Source organism: Mesoplodon bidens, assembly GCF_964165515.1.
Source record: "Mesoplodon bidens genome assembly, chromosome: 17".
Classification (NCBI taxonomy): domain Eukaryota; kingdom Metazoa; phylum Chordata; class Mammalia; order Artiodactyla; family Ziphiidae; genus Mesoplodon; species Mesoplodon bidens.
Window position 1 is genome coordinate 25,031,805 of NC_138174.1, and position 25,861 is coordinate 25,057,665.

The 25,861-nt window shown below is 34.4% G+C and overlaps 1 protein-coding gene across 5 annotated transcripts in view; it reads right to left on the bottom strand.

The window, feature by feature from the left end:
• NAA16 (N-alpha-acetyltransferase 16, NatA auxiliary subunit) overlaps nucleotides 1-25,861 on the bottom strand; it is a 67,415-nt gene that overhangs the window by 17,242 nt on the left and 24,312 nt on the right. For all 5 annotated transcript variants that reach the window (XR_014013603.1, XR_014013604.1, XR_014013605.1 and 2 more), the window contains 4 exons: nucleotides 22,303-22,409; nucleotides 7,320-7,392; nucleotides 4,765-4,934; nucleotides 4,269-4,421 (listed from right to left, as the gene is read on the bottom strand). Coding sequence is in view for 2 of the 5 variants with exons in the window: in XM_081214802.1 (XP_081070928.1) it covers nucleotides 4,269-4,421; nucleotides 4,765-4,934; nucleotides 7,320-7,392; nucleotides 22,303-22,409 (503 nt within the window). In the remaining 3 variants the exon portion in view is untranslated. The remainder of the gene's footprint in view (nucleotides 1-4,268; nucleotides 4,422-4,764; nucleotides 4,935-7,319; nucleotides 7,393-22,302; nucleotides 22,410-25,861) is intronic.

Below are 25,861 nucleotides of genomic sequence, written 5' to 3' on the forward strand. Positions count from 1 at the left end.
CTGTTTATTTTGGATATTAACCCCTTATGGGTCACATCTTTAGCAAATCTTTTTTCCCATTCAGTAGGTTGTTTTTTCATTTTGTCGATGGTCTCCTTTGCTGTGACAAAGCTTTTAAGCCTAATTAGGTACCATTTGTTTATGTTTGCTTTTATTTCCTTTGCTTTAGGAAACAGATTCAAAAAAATTGCTATGATTTATGTCAAAGAGTGTTCTGCCTATGTTTTCTTCTAGGAGTTTTATGGTTTCCAGTCTTACATTTAGATCTTCAATCCATCTTGAGTTTATTTTTGTATATGGTGTTAGAGAATGTTCCAATTTCATTCTTTTACATGTAGTTGTCCAGTTTTCCCAGCACCACTTACTGAAGAGACTGTCTTTTCTCCACTGTATATTATTGCCTCCTTTGTTGTAGATTAATTGACCATAAGTGTGTGGGATTTATTTCTGGGCTTTATTCTGTTCCACTGATCTATGTGTCTGTTTTTGTGCCAAAAGCTTTGTAGTACAGTCTGAAGTCAGGGAGCTTGTTTGGGCTATTCAGGGTCTTTTGAGTTTCCATAAAAATTTTAAATTATTTGTTCTAGTTCTGTGAAAAAACACTCTTGGTATTTTGATAGGAACTGCACTGAATCTATAGATTGCCTTCAGTAGTATGGTCATTTTAACAATATTAATTCTTCCAATCCATGAACACAATATATCTTTCCATCTGTTCATGACCTCTTCAATTTCTTTCATCGTGTCTTATAGTTTTCTGAGTACAAGTCTTTTACTTCCTTGGATAGGTTTATTCCTAAGTATTTTACTCTTTTTGATGTTATGGTAAATGGGATTGTTTCCTTAATTTCTCTTTCTGATAGTTTGTTGTTAGTGTATAGAAATGCAACAGATTTCTGTATATTAATTTTGAATTCATTAATAAGCTTCAGCAGTTTTCTGGTGGTACATTTAGGATTTTCTATATACAGTATCATGTCATCTGCAAACAGTTACAGTTTACTTTCTTTCTAAATTGGATTCCTTTTATATCTTTTTCTTGTCTGATTGTTGCGGCTAGAACTTCCAATACTATGCTGAATAAAGGTGGCAACAGTGGGCATCCTTCTCTTGTTCCTGATCTCAGAGGAAATGCTTTCAGCTTTAGAAAGCGTTTAGAAATGATTTAGAACATTACTGATGTTCTGTCTGGATGATCTGTCCATTGATGTAAGTGGGGTATTAAAGTCCCCCACTATTACTGTGTTACTGTCATTTCTCCCTTTATGTCTATTAATATATGCTTTATGTATTTAGGTGCTCCTATGTTGGGTACATATATGTTTATGATTGTTAGATCTTCTTCTTGGATTGACCCCTTGATCATTACCATCATTCTTGCTAATACTTTGCCACCACTACATCTGCCACTTTGCAATTACTGTTGATCCTATGCCATATGAGTTTTAGAAACACTAGTTTGTATCCTACTACACAATTCTAAAACATGGGTTTTAAAGAGTCTACCTAGGGCTTCCCTGGTGGCACAGTGGTTAAGAATTCGCCTGCCAATTCAGGGGATATGGGTTCAAGCCCTGGTCTGGGAAGACCCCACATGCCGCGGAGCAAATAAGCCCATGCACCACAGCTACTGAGCCTGCACTCTAGAGCCCGCAAGCCACAACTACTGACCCCATGTGCCACAACTACTGAAGCCCGCGCAACTAGAGCCCGTGCTCCACAACAGGAGAAGCCACTGCGACGAGAGGCCCACACGCTGCAACAAAGAGTAGCCCCCGCTCGCCGTAAATAGAGAAAGCCCGTGCGCAGCAACAAAGACCCAACGCGGCCAAAAAAATAATAATAATAAGCTAAAAAAAAAAAAAAAAAGAGTCTACCTAAGCTAGAATCCTGTCTCCAAACGAATGGCTAGCTGGGTGATCTCCAGCTGGCAGAGTAATTGACCTCTCTAAACATTCTCTTAACTGCAATATGAAGGTAATGATATAGGATTGTATATACAAACAATATCATGTATATAAAGTACTTGGTTCAGTGATTAGTAATTGTTAGAGCCATTTTTCTCTTTTCCCTTACAAATGGTATACAAATTATTAGCATCACTCTAAATACCAGAAAGTAGAAGTCAAGCAGGTTCAGATGAAAAAGCTCTTTTATGGACTTCCCTGGTGGCGCAGTGGTTAAGAATCCACCTGCCAATGCAGGGGACATGGGTTTGATCCCTGGTTCAGGAAGATCCCACATGTCACTGAGCAACTAAGCCCGTGCGCCACAACTACTGAGCCTGCACTCTAGAGTCCGCACGCCACAGCTACTGAAGCCCACACGCCTAGAACCCGTGCTCCAAAACAAGAGAATCCACTGCAATGAGAAGCCTGCGCACTGTGACAAAGAGTAGCCCCTGCTTACCACAACTAGAGAAAGCCCACGTGCAGCAATGAAGACCCAACGCAGCCAAAAATAAATTAAAAATAAAAAAAAAAAGAAAAAGCTCTTTTATGATGAGAAACAACTAATGGTCTATAAGTAGTAGCCTTTAATGAAAAATTAAACCTATATGTGTATATGTACATCACATGCATAGACCATACATTGCTTCTTTCTCATCATAAATATATACACAACACAGATATATGGTATACGTACGTTAGACGTGTGTGCATGTGTGTGTTTGTGTGTGTATGAATGACATGTCATATGTCAATACCAAGTAATGTCAGTCTTAAATTTCTGGGTAATTTCATGGGTAAAAAATGATATATTGTTTTTTTCCCTGATTACTAATGAAGATATCTTTTGGCCATTCCATATTCTACTTATGTGAACTAATTATTCATCTCCTTTGCCCATATTTGTATTGTCTCATCTTTTTCTTATTGAGTATTGTGTGTGTATGTGTATTTAATGTTTCTATGACATCATTCTTGCAAGTAGTTAAATTTTCACAATAAAAGTTCAAGCTATTCTGTGGCTTCTAAATTATAAGGGGTTTCCCTTAACACCCAGACACGACTAGAATCCAGTTAACATTCAAACAAGGTGGTACACTGGTGCTATATTAGTGATACATTAGCATCACAGAGCACAGTGGTAACTTATTCTCATCCTAAACAACTTACTTACAAACACCAGCACTAAAGCCCTCCACTTTGTATGTAATGCACTTGGAGATATAAATTATTTATTTTGAAGTATCTTAATTAAAACTTGGAAATCAAACTTGAAACATGGTTTTCTCATAATGCCTCTATGTTACATTCAATGTGTAACTATTTCAGTGAATTCTTTGGCTTTCTTTATAAATTCTTTTCTTTTTATATGAGTTGGAAATATCTTCTCCAATTCTATGGTTTACCTTGTCACTTTGCTTATAATTATTTTTTGTTATACATTATCTTTAATTTTGATATAATCAAGTGTATCAATTTTACTCTTGTACCTTTATGTGTTTGGTGTCTTAAGAAATGTTTCCTACCTTGAGCCCTAAAGATAAACTTCTATACTTTCTTCTAAAAGTGTGAAAGGTTTGCTTTTAGATCTTTAATCCACCTGTAACTGATCTGTGTGCAGTGTAACAAGGATGTCATTTTATTTTTTTCAACACAAATAATTATCCAAACAACATCTTTTCATCTCTGATTTTTAAAGCACCTCTGATACATACCAAGTTTCCAAATATGTGTGAATAGTTTTCTATTCTGTTCCATTAGCCTCCTTATATTTTTAACCATAAACATGTACTGTTTTTACAATATAAAAGAAAGTCTGTGTAGAAAAGGATATGAAAGGATGGTGAAAGATGAAACAAAAGGAACAAATGTTTAGCCTAAAAATTTGAAAGAACTTAAATTCTTAATGTCACAGAGACCAGTAGTCCTCAGAAGTTAGTTCTACAGAGAAAGAACTCTATGAGCTATTATGAAGTTAAGACACTGTAACTGAGAAATTAAACAGCAGTCACAAATTACTAGTGAAACAAAAGAGCAATAAATCAAATCTTGCATATAAGCACTGAAGTATGGCATAATGCTTATTTCTGTATAAAGGTATTTTTGCTCCTGTTACTGCTTTTTAATTATCTCCCACCAGAAGCACATGCACATACAACAACCACAGTAAGAAACCATACTTAGGATATGAGCTAAACAAGATTAAAAAAAAATAATAACAGAAGTGAATTCTTAGGAACTTCAGCAGCAAACTTCACACATCACCACAGAACTTAACTTTAATTTTACTAACTCAGACAATTACACGCTATTTCCTACCCTTGTGAACTTGGAGCACATTTCCTCTGCTTCTTTTACCATATTTGCTCGAAGCATATATTTTGCACATTTGGAGTTGATGAATCTATCAGCTGTGTCTAAAGACTGAGCTTCATCCATCCACTTGGCAGCTTCTCTGAGATTACCTATATGCTTTAAGAAATGAAAGTATTAAAGAAATCGCTGTTTATGATTAAGAGAATATGGGTACAATATAATGGAAAAAGTTCTTAAAGACAAATTAGAAATCTGTTACATTTTGGTCAAATTTATCTAGAAATCTTTAGATACATTACAATTCATATTTACTAAGAGCTGAATGAAACTATTAATACTGACTATACAACTATATAACATAAAACTTCTTAGGATTACTAGAATATTAGGAATAGATTATCAGGGTGTACTAAAAGTTATCTCTATACAGAAAGAACTCCAAGCATTCTTAAAATGGCCAAATTCTTCAACTACTCAAAAAACATGACAAAGATTTTACCTTGTAAATTTTTGCTTTCATATAGAATAATTCTATTAGAGTTGGAGTACTAGCAATTACAGCATTAATATAATCCAAAGCCAAAGAATACTGCCCAAGTTTATCAAAGTGCTGTGCCAGGAAATACTGAACCCAGAGTAGTGTCGTTGGGGGTTCTGTCTCCCCATTCTCTGCAATCAAACAAATATAAAATCATTACAGGGAATGAGGCAAAGTAGAGCAACTCACATACTTTCTTTCTCCCAATGCATACTGAAATTAACTATTACGATAAGCAGTAAAAATCCAGCAAAAAAGACCAAGTTCAACAGAAAGAGATATGACTTCATGTCATAAAGTTCAAAAAGTAGCAGCCAAACAGAGAAACAAGATGCTGGTTTCATAGGCTTCTACCCATACCTCACTCCAAAGAAATAGTTTGGGGAAAAGAGGTAAATCAATCTAACTCTACGAATTCTCAGGCTGAGAGCATAAGTAGGAGGTCCAGGAAAAGTCAAGGAAAATAGCTTGAAGAAAAGATGTCCCTAACTACCACTGCAAAATTTCCACAAAGGCAAGAATGGCCAGGGCTTACTTAGCATTGTAAGTAGGCCTTGACACTACATCAGGGAAACCCAAAATTGAAGAGTATTAGGAGGACACATTCCTGACAAGATGGTCACACTGAATCAGCAGAGCTCTACCTGGTTCCCCATTCTGTACACTCAAGCTACAGAAGAGCAGATAAAGAAGTACCAAGCACTCAAAATGGATTTCAGAAGGGAAGACACACAGGTATAAAATGAGGGAGAAAGAGCAGAAAGGAGAATTTACTCATGCCACCTCAGAAGACACAGAAGGTCTCCTAGACTAGATGACCAAATGAAATGACAACAATGAAAACACACAGATTAGCATAAAATTAAAACACAAATAATAAACATAGGCAAAGAGCCAAGCATTTATCTTGCTCCTCTCATATAAACTATATTTCAGGGGAACCAAATATTTGATGAAGCAAAGTTCTTTACTTGGGATTGACAATATATACACTAATATGTATAAAATAGATAACTAATAAAAATAAAACTTCTCTATAAGAATTCCAGCTAATAAATGCAGAAGGAATGATGATTAGAATGAAATAAGGGATGAAGGCAACGATTCTCAGTGGCTGCAAAAATCATTAGGCCATTGAAGAACATTTAATAGGCATATTAGGCTGACAAACATCAAAACCCTGATCAATCTTCATATCACAAAAAGACAGACAACCAGAATGTTTTCTGCCTTCAGATGTGATAAAACAGGAAGTACAAAATGTCACATATGAAGTATTCACATGGAACCTGAATCTAATCAAGCCTGTAAATCTAGGGGAATTGCCTGGCAGTCCAGTGGTTAGGACTCCACGTTTCCACTGCAGGGGGCATGGGTTCAATCCCTGGTTGGGGAACTAAGATCTCACTTGCCACACGGCAAGGCCAAAAGAAAAAAAGTTGGTAAATCTAACTCGAACTTTGTAAGAAATATGGATGACAGCAAAATGTATTACATGATACCATGAGAAAACAATCAGCCAAATTCAAAACATGGTATGTTCCACAAGACAAATGACCTTTCGACAAACAGCCTTTTTAAAAAAAAAATAAATAAAGGGAAAGGAGTGGACTGTACTGCTCAAGATTAAAAGAATATCAGAGACATAATAATCAAACGTAAAGTATGGACCTTAGTTGGATCCATATTCAAATAAACCAGTTATACAATTTTTTAAATAATTGGGAAAATTTGCATGCAGACTGGGTGTCAGATACTGTGGTATGAGAGTTAATTTTGTGTAAGACAGCACTGTGGCTACATCTTGTGTTTAAGTGTTTTAAACAGTTAGAGACGCATACTAAGGTACTGACAGGGGAAACAGTATGTCTGCTTTAAAAATACTCCAGGAAAAAAAAGTAAACAGAAAATACTTCAAATAATACTGGTGAAACACTGATAAAAGAAGGTAGGTGATGGGGACACGAGGGTTCATTATTTACTTCTGTGTCTGTTATTTTATTGTGAAATTTGTTTCAAACTAACAAGAACAAAAGGGCGATAATAAAAGATGCAAGAAGAAACCAAAGTTACCATTTGCATGACTGAAAGCATTCTAGAGTGTTTTCTAAATAAAGCTGCCTTGATTTACATATGCCCCTACAAACAGAAAAACAAAGAACCAAATTACACAGGATTTATAGTAATATAAGAGTAGAAAGAACAAAGAAGTAGGAATTCAGGAAAAATACATTTCAACATAAACTAACTACTTGATCTTGGTCAAGCTGCTCAACCTCTCAATTCTGTTTATTCATATTAAAATGGAGTTAACTCCCCCCTGACAAGATCAGAACATTTTTAATTACTTAAGATTGCAAGTGCTCTTCTCATTTCATTCACTAATTCAAAAACTATTTAGGGAACAGCTATCATGTGGCACATACATAATAAACATAAGATAGTGTTAGTGTAAGTGACTAAAAATGGATTGAAAATGAGTAATCAAATTTCAACTCAATCTAATTCAAACTTACCGTAAGGGCTAAAAGAGTCACACGTTTTCAGAGAGGCTTCATAATTAGTAACAAGCTCCTGGATTATAGAAATCTGTTAAAGAAACATAGTTTTAAAATTTAAAAATATTTTATGAAGGTATTTTTATTTACTATGGATTAAATTAGATTTGGAAGCAATATACAGCTTATTTCAGTACAATAGATTAACTATAAATTGGGGTGTCTGCTTTTCCCCACTCCCTGTGTTGGGGGAAAAGGAGAAAAACAGAAAACGTACTGCTCTCTTTATTAATAGTAAAACAGAATCTCATTAATTTCTCATCTCAATAAATATCAATAGTTTCAGGTTTTGATGCACAAATCATCACTAGTTACCACACACTCCTTTTTTTCTTTTTGGCCAAAGAACACACCTGTATAATTTATTATTATTAACAATTTATTTGCCTTTTGCTTCCCATTGTTACAGGGTGAAGTTGTAAGCCATTATATATTCAGATTTTCTAAAATGTCACTCATTACAAAAAAGTCAAGTGAAATAATCTAAATTATACAGTGAGTTGATGAAGTTAAATAAACTAACTAGATGTTTAAACTACCTTTGTTTTTAGTGATCATTTTGATAGATTTTCATTCCAATGCTGCACTTAGGTAGGACTGAAATATTATACACTACACTGTAAACATGCTATGCCCTGAAAGTGCAAAAGAAAAGTGACATGAGTTAGAAGTGGCAGGGGAAAAAAGTAGCTTCTATGCCTGGTTTGTTTTAAATGTCTGTTGATGTTACCTGTTCAAAATGAGTTAGAAAATATAACCACCTTATTTGTGAACTTCAGAAAAACAAAGGTCAAAAGTGAAGAAAAACCATTAAAACTTATAATATATGTGACCAATACAGTATTATTTTAAAACCATTCCACTGACAGCAGTCAAAAAAAACAAAAAAGATCAAATTAAAACACTTCTCAGTCTTACATGATATCTTTCTGATAAGAATGTTGCATTGTAGGGCAAAATTCTCTTAGATTGAAGGGGAATAAGGAATAGGTGGGACAATACACATTAATAGTGGGGGAAAATATGTAAGTAACATATAAAAAACAGAACATGAAAAGAATTTACACACATTATGACTTCACTACAACATATATGTATAGATACATACTTATTGGAAATATGACCAAATGGATTAGGGCAGTAGAATATGAGGACACTCTTTTAAAACACAATAATGCTGTATTATTTTAGTAAGATTTTTAAAGCAAAGACTGTTTAAAAAGAATGGTTATTAAAATGTGAATAGACCTATAACTAGTAAGGAGATTGAACCAGCAATCAAAAACCTACCAGAGAACAAACATATGGCTACCAAGGGGGTAAGGGGAAGTGGGATGAACTGGGAAACTGGGATTGACATATACACACTGCTACGTATAAAAAAGATTAACTGGGGCTTCCCTGGTGGTGCAGTGGTTGAGAGTCGGCCTGCCGATGCAGGGGATGCAGGTTCGTGCCCCGGTCCGGGAAGATCCCACATGCCGCGGAGCGGCTGGGCCTGTGAGCCATGGCCGCTGAGCCTGCGCATCTGGAGTCTGTGCTCCGCAATGGGAGAGGCCACAACAGTGAGAGGCCCACGTACCGCAAAGAAACAAACAACAAACAAAAAACAGATTAACTAATGAGAACCTACTGTATAGCACAGGGAACTCTACTCAATGCTCTGTGGTGACCTAAATGGGAAGGAAATCCAAAAAAGAGGGGATAATGTATACATATAGCTGATTCACTTCGCTGTACAGCAGAAACTAACACAGCATTGTAAAGCAACTATACTCCAATAAAAATTAATTTAAAAAACAAACAAACAAAAAAACCTACCAACAAAGAACAGCCCTAGACCCAATGGCTTCAATGGTGAATTCTACCCAACATTTTAAAAACTAATACCAAACTCTGCCAAAAAATCAAAAAGAAGGGAACACTTCCAAACTCATTCTGAGGCCAGCATTACTCTCATACCAAAGCCAGACAAAAACACCACAAGAAAACTACTGACCAACACCCCTGATGAATATGGATGCAAAATCCTCAACAAAATACTAGCAAACATGCCTCAGCAGCATATTAAAAGGATTATACACCATGACCAAGAGGAATTTATTCCTGGAATGCAAGAATGGTTTAACATAAAAATTGATCAATATAACTTGCCACATCAACAAAATAAAGGAAAAATATCCACATGATTATCTCAATTGCTGCAGAAAAAGTATGTGACAAAATTCACCACCCTTTCTTTATAAAAACATTCACCAAACTATGAATAGAAGGAAACTATCTCAATATAATGAATGCCAAATATGAAAAGCCCACAATGAACATCATACTTAATGGTGAGAGACTGAAAACATTTCCACGATGATCAAGAACAAGGCAAGGATGCCTGCTTTCATCACATCTCTCATCACAGTACTGGAAGTTCTACTGCTGGAAGGCAAGAAAAAGAAATAAAAGGTATTCAAATAGTAACGAAAGAAAGAAAATTATCTCTGCAGATGATATGATCTTACTAGTAGAAAACCCTAATGATTTCACAAAAAAACCTGTTAGAATAAATGAACTCAGCAAAGCAGCAAGATACAAAAAGTCAATACACAGAAACCAGCTGCACTTTTACACACACGAACAATCTGAAAAGGAAATTACTAAAGGGATTTCATTCACAACAGCATCAAAAAGAACAAAATACTTAGAAATTAACTTAACCAAGGAAGCAAAAAACTTGTACAATGAAAACTATAAAACACTGCTGAAAAACATTCAAGATGACACAAATAAATGGAAACACATCCCATATTCATGAATTGGAAAAATTAATATTATTAAAATATCAATACTACCCAAAGAGATCTATAAATTCAACATTATCTCCATCAAAATCCAAATGCCTTTTTTTTTTTGCAGAAAAAGAAAAGCCCATCCTAAAATTAACATGGAATCCCAAAGAACCCCAAAGAGCCAAAACAATCTTAAAAAAGAACAAAACCAAGAGGACTCACTCCTGACTTCAAAACTTATTACAAAGTTACTGTAATCAAAACAGTGTGGTACTGGCTTAAAGACAGACGTAGAGACTAATGGAATAGAACAGAAAGTCCAGAAATAAACCCTCACATATATGGTCAAATGATTTTTGACAAGGGTGTCAAGACCAATCATTGGAGAAACAGAAGTCTTTTCAACAAATGGTACTGCGAAAACTGGATATACACATGCAAAAGAATACAGGTGAACCCTTACCTAATACCATGTACAAAAATTAACTCAAAATGAATCAAGGACCTAAATGTAAGACCTAAAACAATAAAACTCTTAAAACATAGGACAAAAACTTCACAATATTAGATTTGGCAATGACTTCTTGGATATGACACCAAAGGCACAGGTAACAAAAGAAAAAACTGACAAGTTGGACTTCATGAAAATTTAAAAATTTGTACACCAAGATGCCCTCCATAGAGTAAAAAGGCAACCCATGGAATAGGAGAAAATATTTGTAAATCATGTATGTGATAAGAGGTTAATAGTCAAAATATATGGAGAACTAAAATTCAACAACAAAAATCCAATTCAAAAATGTTTGATAAAATACTTGAATAAACATTTCTCCAAAGATATACAAATAGCCAGTAAGCACATGAAAAGATGTGCAACATCACTAGTCATTAAGGAAATGCAAATCAAAACTACAATGAGATGCCACCTCACACCCAGGAGAATGGCTACCTTAAAACAAAACAAAACAGAAAACAACCGTAGACAAGGATGTGAAAAAAATTGCAAACTTTGTGCACTGCTGGTGGAAAATGGTACAGCTACTGTGGAAAACAATGCAGCAGTTCCTCAAAAAATACAACTACCAAATGACCCGGCAATTCCACTTCTGGCTATATATCCAAAAGAACTGAAAGCAGATCTCTAAGAAGTATTTGTACATCCATGTTCATATCATTGCTCATAACAGTCAAAACGTGGAAGCAACCCAAGTGTCCACAGACAGAAGAATGGATGAGCAAATGTGGTATAGACATACAATGGGATATTATTAAGCTTTGAAAAGGAAATTCTGAAATGTGCTACAACATGGACGAACCTTGAGGACGTTACGCTAAGGGAAATAAACCTAGTCACAGAAAGACAATTACTGTATGATTCCACTTATATGAGCTACTTAGAGTTGTCAAAATCATAAAGACATAAAGTATAATGGTTGTTGCCAGAGGCTAGAGGGAGGGAAAGACAGAAAGTTATTGTTTAACAGGTACAGAGTTTCAGTTATACAAGATGAAAAGAGTTATGGGGATGGATGGTGGTGATGGGTGCACAAAAATGTGAATGTAGTTAATACCACTAAACCGTACACTTAAGAATGGTCAACATGGTAAACCTTATGTTAAGTGTATTTTGCCGCAATAAAACAACAACAAAAAGGTGGTTCTAAAAGTGCAATCCTCACCATTAATATCATAAATGTCAGCATTAGCATCATTAGTAGTTTGTTAGAGATGCAAAATTTTGACCAAACCCCAAATTTATAGAATCAGAAACTCTGAGTCTAGCAATGCTTTTAGCAAGCTGCCAGATAATTCTGATATACCCTAGAGTTTGAGAACTGATTTTTAAAATTGCTGCAATAAGACTATTACTACAAAGCAAAATAAAAACTAATAGGCATTTTTAGGGACTTGCCTGGTGGTGCAGTGGTTAAGAATCCGCCTCCCAATGCAGGGGACATAGGTTCGATCCCTGGTCCAGGAAGATCCCACATGCTGCAGAGCAACTAAGGCCCTGTGCCACAACTACTCAGTCTGTGCTCTAGAGCCCGCGAGCCACAACTATTGAGCCCGCGTGCCACAACTACTGAAGCCCACACGCCTAGACCCCGTGCTCCGCAACAAGAGAAGCCACCGCAATGAGAAGCCCGCGCAGCGCAACGAAGAGTAGCCCCTGCTCGCCGCAACTAGAGAAAGCCTGTGCGCAACAACGAAGACCCAACACAACCAAAAATAAATAAATAAATAAATTTATTTATTAAAAAAAAAGTAATAGGCATTTTTAACCCACCAGGATCAATCTCACTGTGAGTATGTGTAACTTAAAAAACGTTCAGGCTTAGAAATTCAGTACTCAATTTATGGAAGCAAATAGTTTTCCATGAACTTACACTGCCATCTACTGGCAGTTACTAAAACCACAGCTAGAGCTTTAAATAAGGGTGTACCTTTCCATCTCTAGGGTGAAATAAATTTTTTAAATCAGTTTTAATCATTTTAAAAAGTACAACAAAATATATACTGAAGTTACACATAATTCTTCATAAAGGAGTGTAAAACACTACTGAATAAAATAGAATCTCCAGCTTCAGAACTTCAAAACAAGATTTGAGGAAATAAATCAAGGTAATGGAAAGTTCACATGAAATGTCCTAAATAAAAAAACTGCAGAGAACACTGTCCTTCTGGGTTTATTAGGCATATTTATTGAACCTAAAAAATGTATATTATAGTCATTCACTCAGTAATTAAGTGAACAATTCAATTTTCCAAACTTGTCTATGAAAGTTAGTCTAAGGAGTTTTACTAAGGTATAAAGGACCCATTTTACTTCAAGTTTACTTACCATTTATATTTCAATAATACTGTATAACTGTATATTCAATTATATAATTGTATACTGTATAACTATATTCAATTATACAATATAACTGTATATTCAACTCCTTTCTTGCAAAACAACATGTAATGGCTATTCTTGAAAATAGCTATCTGCCACTGCCAATTAAAATCAAGAAAGCCAATCCACTTGTTAGGTATCTAAGATCACAATAAAACTTTAAGCCTCAAAATAGCTTAAATTATACAGTCAAAATTTTTTATGAACTGAAAAAATTTCCAAGTTCAACCACCTTCTCCTGATTTAAATATTTTCTTCTAACAGTTATAATTTGACCAGGATTGAAAAAGCTTTGTTTCTGCTAACAAAATCTAACCTGGGCAAATGTGACTATTGTAGATAATTTCCTAAATTACTGCCCTTATCCAGCTTTTCTTATGTATGAGTTAAGAGAATCTTTACTAGCCTTAAAGACAAAGCCCTACAAACCACATCTGATGCACAATTTTTCACAATATAAATACAGATCCCATTTTAAATGTTACTGTAACATGAAAGGCACTGAAACTGTCTTTTCAGATTTTTTTTAACCCAAATTAGAAAACTAAGCACAATAGTTTATCAACAAGGACCAAAATTGTTGGATTAATTTCTAATAAATGTACAATTAACAGTGATGATTTTGGTTCCAAAGGAGCTAGCTAGAGGTAAGTTGTCCAAGAACTATGACACTAAAATGAAACTAGGTAACTTCTTGCAGAGATGAGGTGTGATGGGTGGGGATGGTGAGAGAACGACCAGTTCTTGAAAACCCTCTCTGAACCAAGCACTTTACAAACTTTATCATTTAATTAAAGAACACAGCAACTCCTTAAGTATTATCTTCCCCAACTTTATGATCCAGAAACAGATTCAGGTAGTTGCTCAAGCAAATGTGTGATGGAGTCAGGATTCCAAACCAGGCCGGATTCCAAACCAGGCCTGATTCCAAAGCAATGCTCCTTTCCCTATACCAGTATTTCCCAAAGAGTGGTACCCACGCTGTAACAAGAGATGATTACAGCTAATTCACCAACTGAAACTTTTTAAGTTAGATTTTAATTTTATGTGTTTTATAAAAACGATACTAGCATAAATCTGTGGTTTTTACGAAAAACAAAAAAAAGTAGTCAAATTTACTGAAAAATATTTTTAAAATAACACTATAGGTGTTATGTAGATTTGGCAAAAATTGTGAAGGGGATTAATAAATGTCAGCAGACATTATACTATACTGTGATACCTTCCTAGGTATTGGAATACCTAGGAAAAGTATTGGGTTGGCCAAAAAGTTTGTTCGGGTTTTTCTGTAAGATGTTCTGGAAAAATCCGGAAGAACTTTCTGGCCAACCCAATACTTGCTTTTATTTTCTTCTCCCAAAATTTAACTGTTTTTAAACAAACAAAAAATGAATTCATGAACATCATTACAATTAACATTAACTGTTGATCAGCATGTCTGAAAAATACTAACTCTGATACTGTTACCACTGCAAATAATGCCTTCTGGAATTTTTAAAGACAGAACTGTTATTGACTCATTTTTTTCCTTTTTGTGAGAAATCCAGGATTCTCACAAAGAAACATTCTTAATGTAGTCCTTCTATTACTTAGAGCATCTAAGAAAAAAATTCCTTATATTGCCCTGAAATACAAATCAAACTCTTGCTTTCCTTGCCAATTATTCCCCTATATCACCTTCTGAAACACCTAGTTTTCCAAAAGTATATATGAAATGAAGCAATTTTAGAATCATTTTGCTTGACTATTAACTGTGAAGCCATTTTTACAATGATAACAGAATTCTAATATTTTTATAATGCTGTTTAGCTTCATTTTTTTCCTAACTTACCTTCACAATTACAGTTAGGTAGTAAACAGATAAAAAACTCAAATTTTATACCTGCCTGAGTTAATTAAAAATAAAGAAAGAACCAAAGATACCTTACAGATAATATATTCCAGGATTAAAATCTAGTTTACCCACCACCTCCACCAACAAATTATAGTTGTTTCCCACTAACAACAGTCAAACAATTTAGTACTTCCCGTAGAAATATTCCAGTGAAGTTCATGATGATTCTCTTTCTTCACTGAACAGGCCAAGTTTTTTGTAACTCTTTGGGTCTACAGTCACCAGTTTCTAAAGGGCACACCATACCTCCACACGTTCTTTAACTGAATGAGGACCTTGGACTATTTTCATAGTATGGGCAGATTTAACACAAAAAAATGTCCTCTGAGAAACAGCCTACCTCCCCTTCCTGTGTATGGACAGCCATACACTTTTTGTTGAGACATCTATGCTTCATCCAGTCAGTCTCATCAAGTACTCAATTTCCATGTTCTTACTCATATTCACTGCACCTGTACACTGATGTCCAGCTTCAATGGAATCAAATGCACCTGTAACAACCCATGCAAACCTTGATGATTCACTGCCTTCACTCAATAGTCTGACATAGTGAATAGCTACAGAACAAAACTGCTAAGTACTTTCCATTATAGGTGAAAATGGAAGCCCAGAATTAATTTCTACCTCTTATTTAGGGTCATTCTGGTTTCTTTTAAAACACTAAAACAATTTTTTTAATGTATATACTGTAGCCTTGACAGTTGAACTAAAATTAAATAAAAACTGATTTTACTCAGTATCTTTCTGTGCAAATATGATCTTTATCCTTAGAAAAAACATTTTTCTCATCGATTAAATCTGCAAAGTAAAAAACAAAAACACAGAACCCTAAGCACATGTTAGGGGAAAAAAAAACTGGAAAAAGATGAGAAAATTAAACCTAAAACCAGCATAAGTAAGGGTATAATAAAGATTAGATTGGGGAACTAATAAAATAGAAAAGGGGGGTGGGAAATCAACAAATCGAAAACTTGGCCTTCGGAAAAGATTGACAAAAGTGCCAAACCTTTAGCTAGACTGACCAAGAAAAAAAGAAGACTCAAGTTATTAAAATTAAAAATTAAAGAAGAGACATTACTTACTACTGACTGGAAAGAAAATGATTATAAAGAAATATGATGAACATATATGCCAATACTGGATAACTTAAATGGACAAATTTCTAGAAACACAAATTTCAGAAACCAAATAAGAAGAAATAGAAGATATAAATAAACCAATAACAAGTAAAGAGTTTCAACAGGTAATCACAAAGAATCCTACCAAATATTTAATACAAATCTTCATAAACTTTTCAAAAAAAAAAAAACAGGAGAGAACACTTCCCAACTCATTATAAGGCCATTATTACCCTAATAACAAAACCAGACAAAGACATCATAAGGAAACTACAGTCCAGTATCTGTTAGAAATACAGATGCAAAAGTCCTTAATAAAATACCAGCAAATTGAACCTAGCAACATATATAAAGAATTATATAGCACAACCAAGTGGGTTTTATCCCACTAATGCAAGGTTGTTTAACATCTGAAAATCATTTAATGTAATACACAATATCAACAGAATAAAAACAATAAACACATGATCATCTCAATAGACAAAGAAAAACCATTTGACTCAATCCAACACCCTTTCACAATAAAAATGCTCAACAGACTAGGAGTAGGAGGGAACTTGCTCAACATTACAAAGGGCATATACAAAAAAACCCATAGTTAACACAGTATTTAATGGAGAAAGACTAGATGTTTTCCCACTGAGATCAAGAACAAAACAAAAATGTCAATTCTCATCATTTCTATTCAACACTGACGGGAGGTTCTAGACAGGGCAATTAGTCAAGAAAATGAATAAAAAGGATACAAACTGGAAAGGAAGAAATAAAACTTTCTATTTGCAGATGACAGAAATTCATTACACCAACTATAACAACTAATAAACAAGTTCATCAAGGTTACAGAATATAAGAACAATATACAAAAATCTACCGTATTTTATATACTAGCAATAAAAAAACCTGAAAACTAAATTTAAGAAAATAATTCCAATCCGAAGAACACAAAAACACTAATCCATAAAAGATAGATGCACCCCTATGTTCACTGCAGGATTATTTACAATAGCCAAAATATGGAAACAACTTAGATGTCCATCAATGGATGAATGGATAAAGATGTGGTGTATATATACAATGGACTATTTACTCAGCCATAATGAAGTCTTACCATTTGCAACAACATGGATGGACCTCGACGGTATTATGCTAAGTGAAATAAATCAGAGACAAATGTCACATGATTGCATTCATATGTGGAACCTTAAAAAAATTTTTAAAAACAAAACAAAACAAAACAAAAACAAACTCAGACACAGAAAAGATTAGTGGTTACCAGAAGGGAAGGTGGTTAGGGGGTGGGTGTGAAATGGGTGAAGGCGGGGTGGGGGGGTCAACTGTATGGTGATGGATGGTAACTAGGCTTGTAGTGGTAAACAATTTATAGTGTACACAGATATCAAATTATAATTGGCCCTACATAAGTTTCAGGATGTACACCTAAAACTATATAATAAAAAAAAGAAAGAAAATACTTCCATCTAGCATAGCATAAAAAAATAAAATACTTAGGAATAAATCTAACAAAAGATGTATAAGACTTATAAACTGAAAACTACAAAAAAATTGTTGAAAGAAATTAAAGATAATCTAAATAAATGGAAAATTTCCAATGTTCATAGACTGAAAGTCTTAATAGTGTTAAGATGGAAATACTTCCCAAAGCGATCTAAAGATTCAATGCAATCCCTAGAAAATCCCAGCTGGCTTCTTTGTAGAAGCTGAAAAACTGATCCTAAAATTCATATGGAAATAAAATAAATCTTTAATGGCCAAAAGAATATTAAAAAAAAAAAACTAGAAAGATTCACACTTCCTAATTTCAAAATTTACCCCAAAGCTACAGTAATCAAGACAGTGTGATACTAGCCTAAGGACAGACATACAGATCAGTGGAACAGAAATGAGAGTCCAGAAATGAACCCTCACATTTATGATCAATTTACTTTCAACAAGGCTATCAAGACTTTCAATGGAAAAAAAAAAACAAATGGTGCTGGGAAACTGGACAAACACATGCAAAGGAATGAAGCTGGGCTCCCACCTCACACCATATACAAAAATGAACACAAAATGAATCAAAGACTTTAATGTAAGAACCAAAAGTATAAAACTCTTAGAAGTAAATATGTGTAAATCTTCATGACCCCGAATTTGGAAATAGGTTTCATATATACAACACAGAAGCAAAAGCAACACAAGAGAAAAAAGATAAAATGGGCTTCATCAAGACACTTTTAAGAAAGTGAAAAGACAATCCACAGAACGGTAGAAAATATTTTCAAATCATATATCTGATAAGAAACTTGTACCTAGAATATATTTAAAAATATTACAACTAATAATGAAGAGACAAATAACCCAATTAAAAACTGGGAGAAGAACCTGAACTGACGTTTCTCCAGGGAAGATATACAAATGGCCAACAAGCACTTGAAATAATGCTCAAAATAATCAGTCATCAAGGAAATGCAAAGGAAAACCACAAGGAGATACCACTTCACACCCACTAGGATGGCCATAATCAAATATCATATAATAACAAGTGGATTGTTGGTGAGGATGTATAGAAATCAGAATCCTTATACACTGCTTGTGGGAATGTAAAATGGTGAAGGTACTTCGGAAAAGAGTCTGACAGTTTTTGAAAAGTTTAAACATGGAGTTACCATTTGACCTAGCAATTCCACTCCCAGGTATACGCACCCAAGAGAAATGAAAACATGTACATGCAAAATCTAGTACACAAATGTTCACAGCATTATTCGTACCAAAAGGTACAAACAACCAAAATGTCCCTCAACTGATAGATAAAATGTAGTATAGCCATACAACTGGACATTATTTGGACATAAAAGGGGATGAAGTACTCATGCTACCACATAGGTGAAAATATTTATGCTAAGTATAAGAAGCTAGAGAAAAAAGGCCACATATTGTTTGATTCTGTTTGTATGAAATACCCAGAATAGGCAAATCCATAAACAGAAAGTAGACTAGTGGCTGCCTGATTGCGGGAGTGCGGCAGGCAGATATGAATGGGGTTTCTTTTTCGGGTGATGAAAATTTTCTAAAATTACTGTGGTGATGGTTGCAAAACTCTGAATATACTAAAAATCAGTGAATTTGTAAACTTCAAATAGGTCAATTTTATTGTATGTGAACTGCATCTCAATAAAGCTATTAAGACAACAACAAAGATACTGGGGGTAAGCTGCTGACGCTAAGTGGTAGAGGCCAAGGACACTGCCAAATATCCTGTGACGCACAGGACAGCCCCTAGAATTACGCAGCCCAACATGTTGGTGACGCAGTTCTTTGCTGTGGGGGGCTGTCCTGTGCACTGAAGAGTGTTCAGCAGCGTCCCGGGCTCCACCCACATTAGGTATCAGTAGCACACCCACCAGGCTGACAACCAAAACATCTCCAGACACTGCAGAATGTCCCCTGGGGGACAAAATTCCCTTCCCGCCCCACCTTGAGAAGCACTGCTCAAGAGGAAGAGGACTTTCCAAACTGTTTCTAAAACAATAGGTGAACTCCCACAATAGAAATAAAGATCAGCAAATCTGGTTACATTAAATTTTAGCTTATGTTTAAAAAAAAATCTCATTAGAAAAGCAAACATAAGAAAAGAAAATATTTAACACTGCTTAATGCTGGTGAGGGCACAGTGAACCTTTCACACACTTTGGTAGTGGCAATACAAACTGATGTTTACAAGAATAACAAAATGTTCATACCTTTTACCCATTAATTTATTCTGAGAATTTATGAGACAAAAATCCTAAGTAAAGCTATGTGTACAAAGAAATACTTTTTTAACTGCAAAAACTTTGAAAATCAAAGTTTAGTTGGAGGTATGATTTTGATAAAAGACTATGCTGTCATTAAAAAGAAGATATTGAAGACTACACAATAACACATTAAGTGCTTGTGAAATTGCTGGGGGGAAAAAAACAAAATATTTATGGTCAAAATTCACAATTTAAAATGCTGGAGACATTTTTTAAATATACTTTTTGACACTTGTACTATATCCTAAGCTAACTTCAAAAGATAATTTTATTTTCATGGTACCTGACATGGATTATTCTTTAAGACTTGGAAGTTTACAAAAATATAATTGTTTATCAGCCTTAACCTCTTTGAAATCCTTCAAGAGTTAAAATGCAGCCCTTAGCTAAAAACAGGACTCACTGCTGATTAGAAATATGCAAATTTTAAAACGCCCTCTTGAGTAATCACAAATATGTGACCAAAATGATTTGAGAAGGATTTCCCATACTTGTACATTTTTTCTCACTATACTAAGTTCTGACAACTTAAACTCAATTTTCTGTAGCTTAATTCAATTCTCAAAAACACATGGTAAACATTCCTGTTGCGTGCTCAAAGATTAACACTAAAGAGATGTCAAAGGTTCGCATATAGATGAATGCATTCTCACTGCCTTCTTTAAAAATGCCATTTCCAAGCTTTATAAAATAAAATACCAACAAATGCTTAACACCTTTAAGATGGTAATTTTGGATCAATATTGGAGGGATTTTTTTTTTAAGTCTATGCCTCTTATGAAAACTGAGAAAGCCAGCGAAAGCCCAGTGATAGCTTAAGAGGAACAAATTCTGTAAGGAATTCTGTAAGGAACAAATTCTGTCTTCAGTACTTGCTGTAAGACAGTGTTACAAAAGCACTACTCTATTCTCATTCACATACATGTTCTTTATTATTTCCGACATTTTATCTCATCTTTCTTCTCTGTCACTCCTGCCTAAATGAGTAAGAGAAGAATTTTGGCAAATGCTCATTTAAATAACCTACAAAAATTACTGCTAGGCACTGCTACATGTTTTCATATGAATCAATCAGTATAAAAAAAATCAATAGAAAAAATCAATTGCAGAAAAAAAATCGATAGCAGTACCATTGCAATCAAATAAAGCATACTACAGACATTAAATAATTGTTAAGTTTTGTTTGTTTGTTTGTTTGTTTTAATGTAAATGACACGTTCTACTAGTCGGGTACTATAGGTCTCTTTCCCGAAGTGGGGATCTGCCCAACTGGCAAGGAGACTGGGTGCACCAATGGTAGGAACAGAGTGCAGAAGTTCTGTTAGCCATCCTCAGCCACTCCCCTCTAGATATTATCAGTTGTCCCTTTTAGTTTATGAAACCTGCTGCCAAAGGAAGAAAGTGTCAATCAGTTATACCTAACACTGACTTTTTTCAATGTTTTATTATTCACAATTATTACTAATTTTCAAATAATTATGGGTCAAAACTAAATAAACATAAAGTGATATAGGTTTAACTAAAAATATTTTAGCATTTCTAATAAAATCTTTTCCTTATCCACTAGTAACTTTCAAAAACTGATTACAGAAAAGAACACAGATTTCAGACCTTAAGAAATAAGAAGCAATGCTTGGAAACAGAAGTATAACTATTTTCTATTAACTTTTAATTTTCTAATTATCTCTCTAATATAAAACCAAGTCTATTTCCTAATTTTAAAAAGCAGAAAGTGATTCTCTTCATTCGAAAACTAGCTAAAACTACATTAAAATATAGCCTATTAGTTAAAACTAACAGCGCCAAATGACATTTTACTGTTGCAGTAACAATTTTCCATGCTCTAACTTTATTTTATTTTTATTATTTTTTGTGTGTGTGTGGTACACGGGCCTCTCACTGTTGTGGCCTCTCCCGTTGCGGAGCACAGGCTCCGGACGCGCAGGCTCAGCGGCCATGGCTCACAGGCCCAGCCGCTCCGCGGCATGTGGGATCTTCCCAGACCGGGGCACAAACCCGTATCCCCTGCAGGCGGACTCTCAACCACTACACCAACAGGGAAGCCCCATGCTCTAACTTTAAAAGCAAGCATAACGAATTTAAAAATCCAGTCATACCATAAAATAATAGATAATTAATCATGAAATAGTTAAATACAGACCTCTGGTGACAATAGGTCAAACTTAAAATCCCACTACAAAAGTATACCCATTAAAAACAACAATCTTTATTTTAGTGCTTTGATAAACCCTTTACTCGGTAAATTTCAGATTGACATTTCCTTTGATACTACTTACAGTACATGCATACAATTTCAGTTCATCTATTATTAGACTAAGGTGCACACTATAACTAGAATAGAGAAAATGAATCATAGCATATTATTTACATGGAAATCTTTCTGTAATAATTAAGTTAGTAAAAAGACTACAGCAAATTGAATAAAGACCAAATTTTACCTTTTCTGTATTGTAATATAAAGATTTCAAAGTAGTAAACAAGGGTGGGCAGCCTTTACTGAAGTGAACCCTCAGGAACTTATCCATTAATTCTCTAAATTTTTCACCTAGAAACAAAAGTATACTTTGTTATACTTCAACTGATGCAAACAGTTCGCAAAATTATTTCATAAATAAAAATAAAACTCTTTCAGAAACAATGATTCCCCTATCCAATGTTTAAACCCAAAAAGTCAGTCAGCATTATTTGTTACCGCCAAAAAGCATAACACCAAATATCTCGGTTCGGTTGGCAAGTGTGTTTTCCCTAGATGCAGATTCAAAATATCTTCAAGGAACACTTCAAAAGATAGGTAAACAAAATGACTGTGCAGCTTTGAGGAAAAGTAACCTACTATCTATTCTGAATACAGTCCCCATAGGAAGTATCTTTCCTAATCTCACTGACCAGCAGAGGCTCAATCCTACTATCTCAATCCTACATCTCAGAAGGCACTCTGCAAACTATATAAGGATTCTACTGTAACCAGCACTATATTTAAGTAGCAGTCAAAATATCTTTTTAAACACTAACACAGTATTTACAAATGTTTTCCGAATCAACTAGTGATTTATTTCAACAGTCATTCATTCCACAATCATCTATCAAGCACCTACTATGTGCCAGGCATTGTTCTAGGTATCCAGGATATAGCCGTGATTAAAACAAACAAATTTTTAAAAATTCTGCCCTCATGGAAATTATTAACATTCTAGTGGGTGAGATAGACAATAAGTAAAATAACATCCATAAGACATCAGACAGAGCCCTGAGGCATGCTAACATTAGAATTAAATAAATACCCTATTTGTACATCAAGTAAATAAATCTCCTATTATTGCTAAACCCTTACCAAAAAGTTTCAGTGTCACTTTTTAAAAGCAGAAAAAATTGAAAAAAATTAATTTTAAATACAAAAGCTCTAACTTTTTGACAATAAGGGTTAATATGTAAGGACGTGGATTTGCCCACTCAAAAGAAAAAAAAAAGATACATATATGTCATGAATGTTTTAAGCTAAAGTAAGACTACTGAAATAACCTTTCTTAAGGTTTCTTTATGAATCACATTTTACCAAAATACTCAACCCAAGTGGTTATTTTTATTTGTTGTGACTGACACTACTGAACAAAACATGCATACTCAACATATTACAGATGTCATAAATATTAAGAGGAGAAATTTAAATTTTATTGAGTGAAAATTTTATCTAATATAAAAACAGGATCAACATTTGTTACCTCAACTTACTACGAAGACTGTTTCCAGATGATCTCTAATCTTTATAACAGGAAGTGCTGGAAAGATTTGATCTCTAAAACTACTTTTGAATTTTAAGGAAGTAATCATGTATATTCAACCCAGAGTGGTATTTTGTGTTCCTTCAGTATACTTTGTATATAATCTTTTGAAAATCACAGATTATCAAGACTGCACAAAATTTCACTCTGGTTTAAATATACATCATTACTTCCTTAAAAATCAAAAAGTTTCAGAGATCAAATCTTTCCAGCACTTTCTCTGATATAAAGCAAAGGTTAACAGTATTGTGGCAGGCAGTCAGGGATTTGTTGCTTACTTCGTGTGACACTGTCCACTAAAAACCTCAATTTCTCCCCTGTAAGATGATGGTAACACCACCAGCCTCAACAGTACTCTTTCATGACTCACACAAGATGAAAAGTATACAGCATAAGCACACAGTAACCACTCAATAAATGTTGTCTATCATGTACACCTTGACATCTGATAGCTATTGTATTTCTATAGTTAAGAATGTTTTCCACATTTGCTATCATCATCTACTGAGAAAACATGCATTTTTATCTTCATGTCAGAGGCTACTCTGAACTCCTCTTCAACTTTCTCAATCTATTTAGATCATACTGGCAATTTTACTTAAAAGACAATGTACTCAGCTCTCAAGTATCCACTATATTGAAAGCCTCTTCTCCCATTAAACTTTTATTTCAACTGTGCAGCTAGCTATGATAAAGAATGAGGAAGGTCTTATATACTGATATAGGACTGAATTCCAGATACAGAGTTAAGTGAAAAGGAAAACAAGATGCAGAACAATCTATGTCACTTTTGTACAAAAGGGGGAGGAGAAAGGAAAACTATATACATAAACCCTCAAACACAGACTTTCGCTTGTATATGCAAAATGTATTTCTGGAAGAGTTAAACCATCTACTAGTAACAATGGCTGTCTCTGGGGAAGTAAACTTGGTGGCCACAGGACAGAGACACAGAAAAGACTTTTCAGTTAAAACCTGTTTTGCACCCTTTTATTCAGAACTGTATGAATGCACTGTCTAAACCAGAAGCCTGCACAGCTACTCAACTGCTCAGTCACACACTATATCCCAAAATTACTTACTATTTACCCATCTCATAATTTTTTTCTTTATATATAAGAAAAACTGTTTCACAAAAATAAATAACCTCCCTTCTTCCTACCTATTTTAAAATAATTCCTTAGTACCCCCATAGTCTTTCCTTTAGGGGGAAAAAATGCTATCTATCAATCATTATGTGCCGGACTCGGCCATAAAAAAGGAACAAAACTGGGTCATTTGTAGAGACATGGATGGATCTAGAGACTGTCATACAGAGTGAAGTAAGTCAGAAAGAGAAAAACAAATATCGTATATTAATGCATATATGTGGAACCTAGAAAAATGGTACAGATGAACCGGTTTGTAGGACAGAAATAGAGACCCAGATGTAAAGAACAAACATATGGGCAACAAGCGGGGAAAGTGGGGAAGGGCTGGTGGTGGTGAGATGAACTGGGAGATTGGGATTGACATATATACACTAATATGTATAAAATGCATAACTGATAAGAACCTGCTGTATAAAAACATAAAATTCTAAAATTAAAAAAAAATCATCATGTGTCTGTTTAGCACTGCAGCTTGTAAAACAAGTTATCTGACTACAGAGATGCTATGCTAATTCTTCACTAGATGTAGTACAGATTCACATAAAAACTGATATCCCAAAAACCACCACTAAAATAATGAACATAAACAGCAAGATCAGACTGTATCTGATAACCTGGGAATTTACTCTAAATAATGGTGCATGTTTTCACTACAAAAAAGAAATGATAATCATGTGACCTACTGGAGGTGTTAGTTAACACTACAGTGATAATAATATTGGAATATATAAATGTATCAATCAATACATCATACACCTTAAACTTACACATTGTATGTCAACTATATCTCAATAAAAAATAAAAACAATCCAATGAAACAAAAATAAAATAGGAGCAAAATGTGATTAGCATTCTCATTTAATACTCTGGATTATCTCCTTCCCTCTTTCTCCCTCCTTGGCCAGTGAAGACTAATAGATCACGATGAATTAAACTAGTTATTTTGAAAAGCACTGTTTTCACAGCACTTAATATTTCAGGCTGTTGGAGAATCTCCCCAGGACTTTGGCTGTTCACTAATCTGTAGGTAATAAACATTTTTATCTAAAAACCAGTAAGCCTTTTTC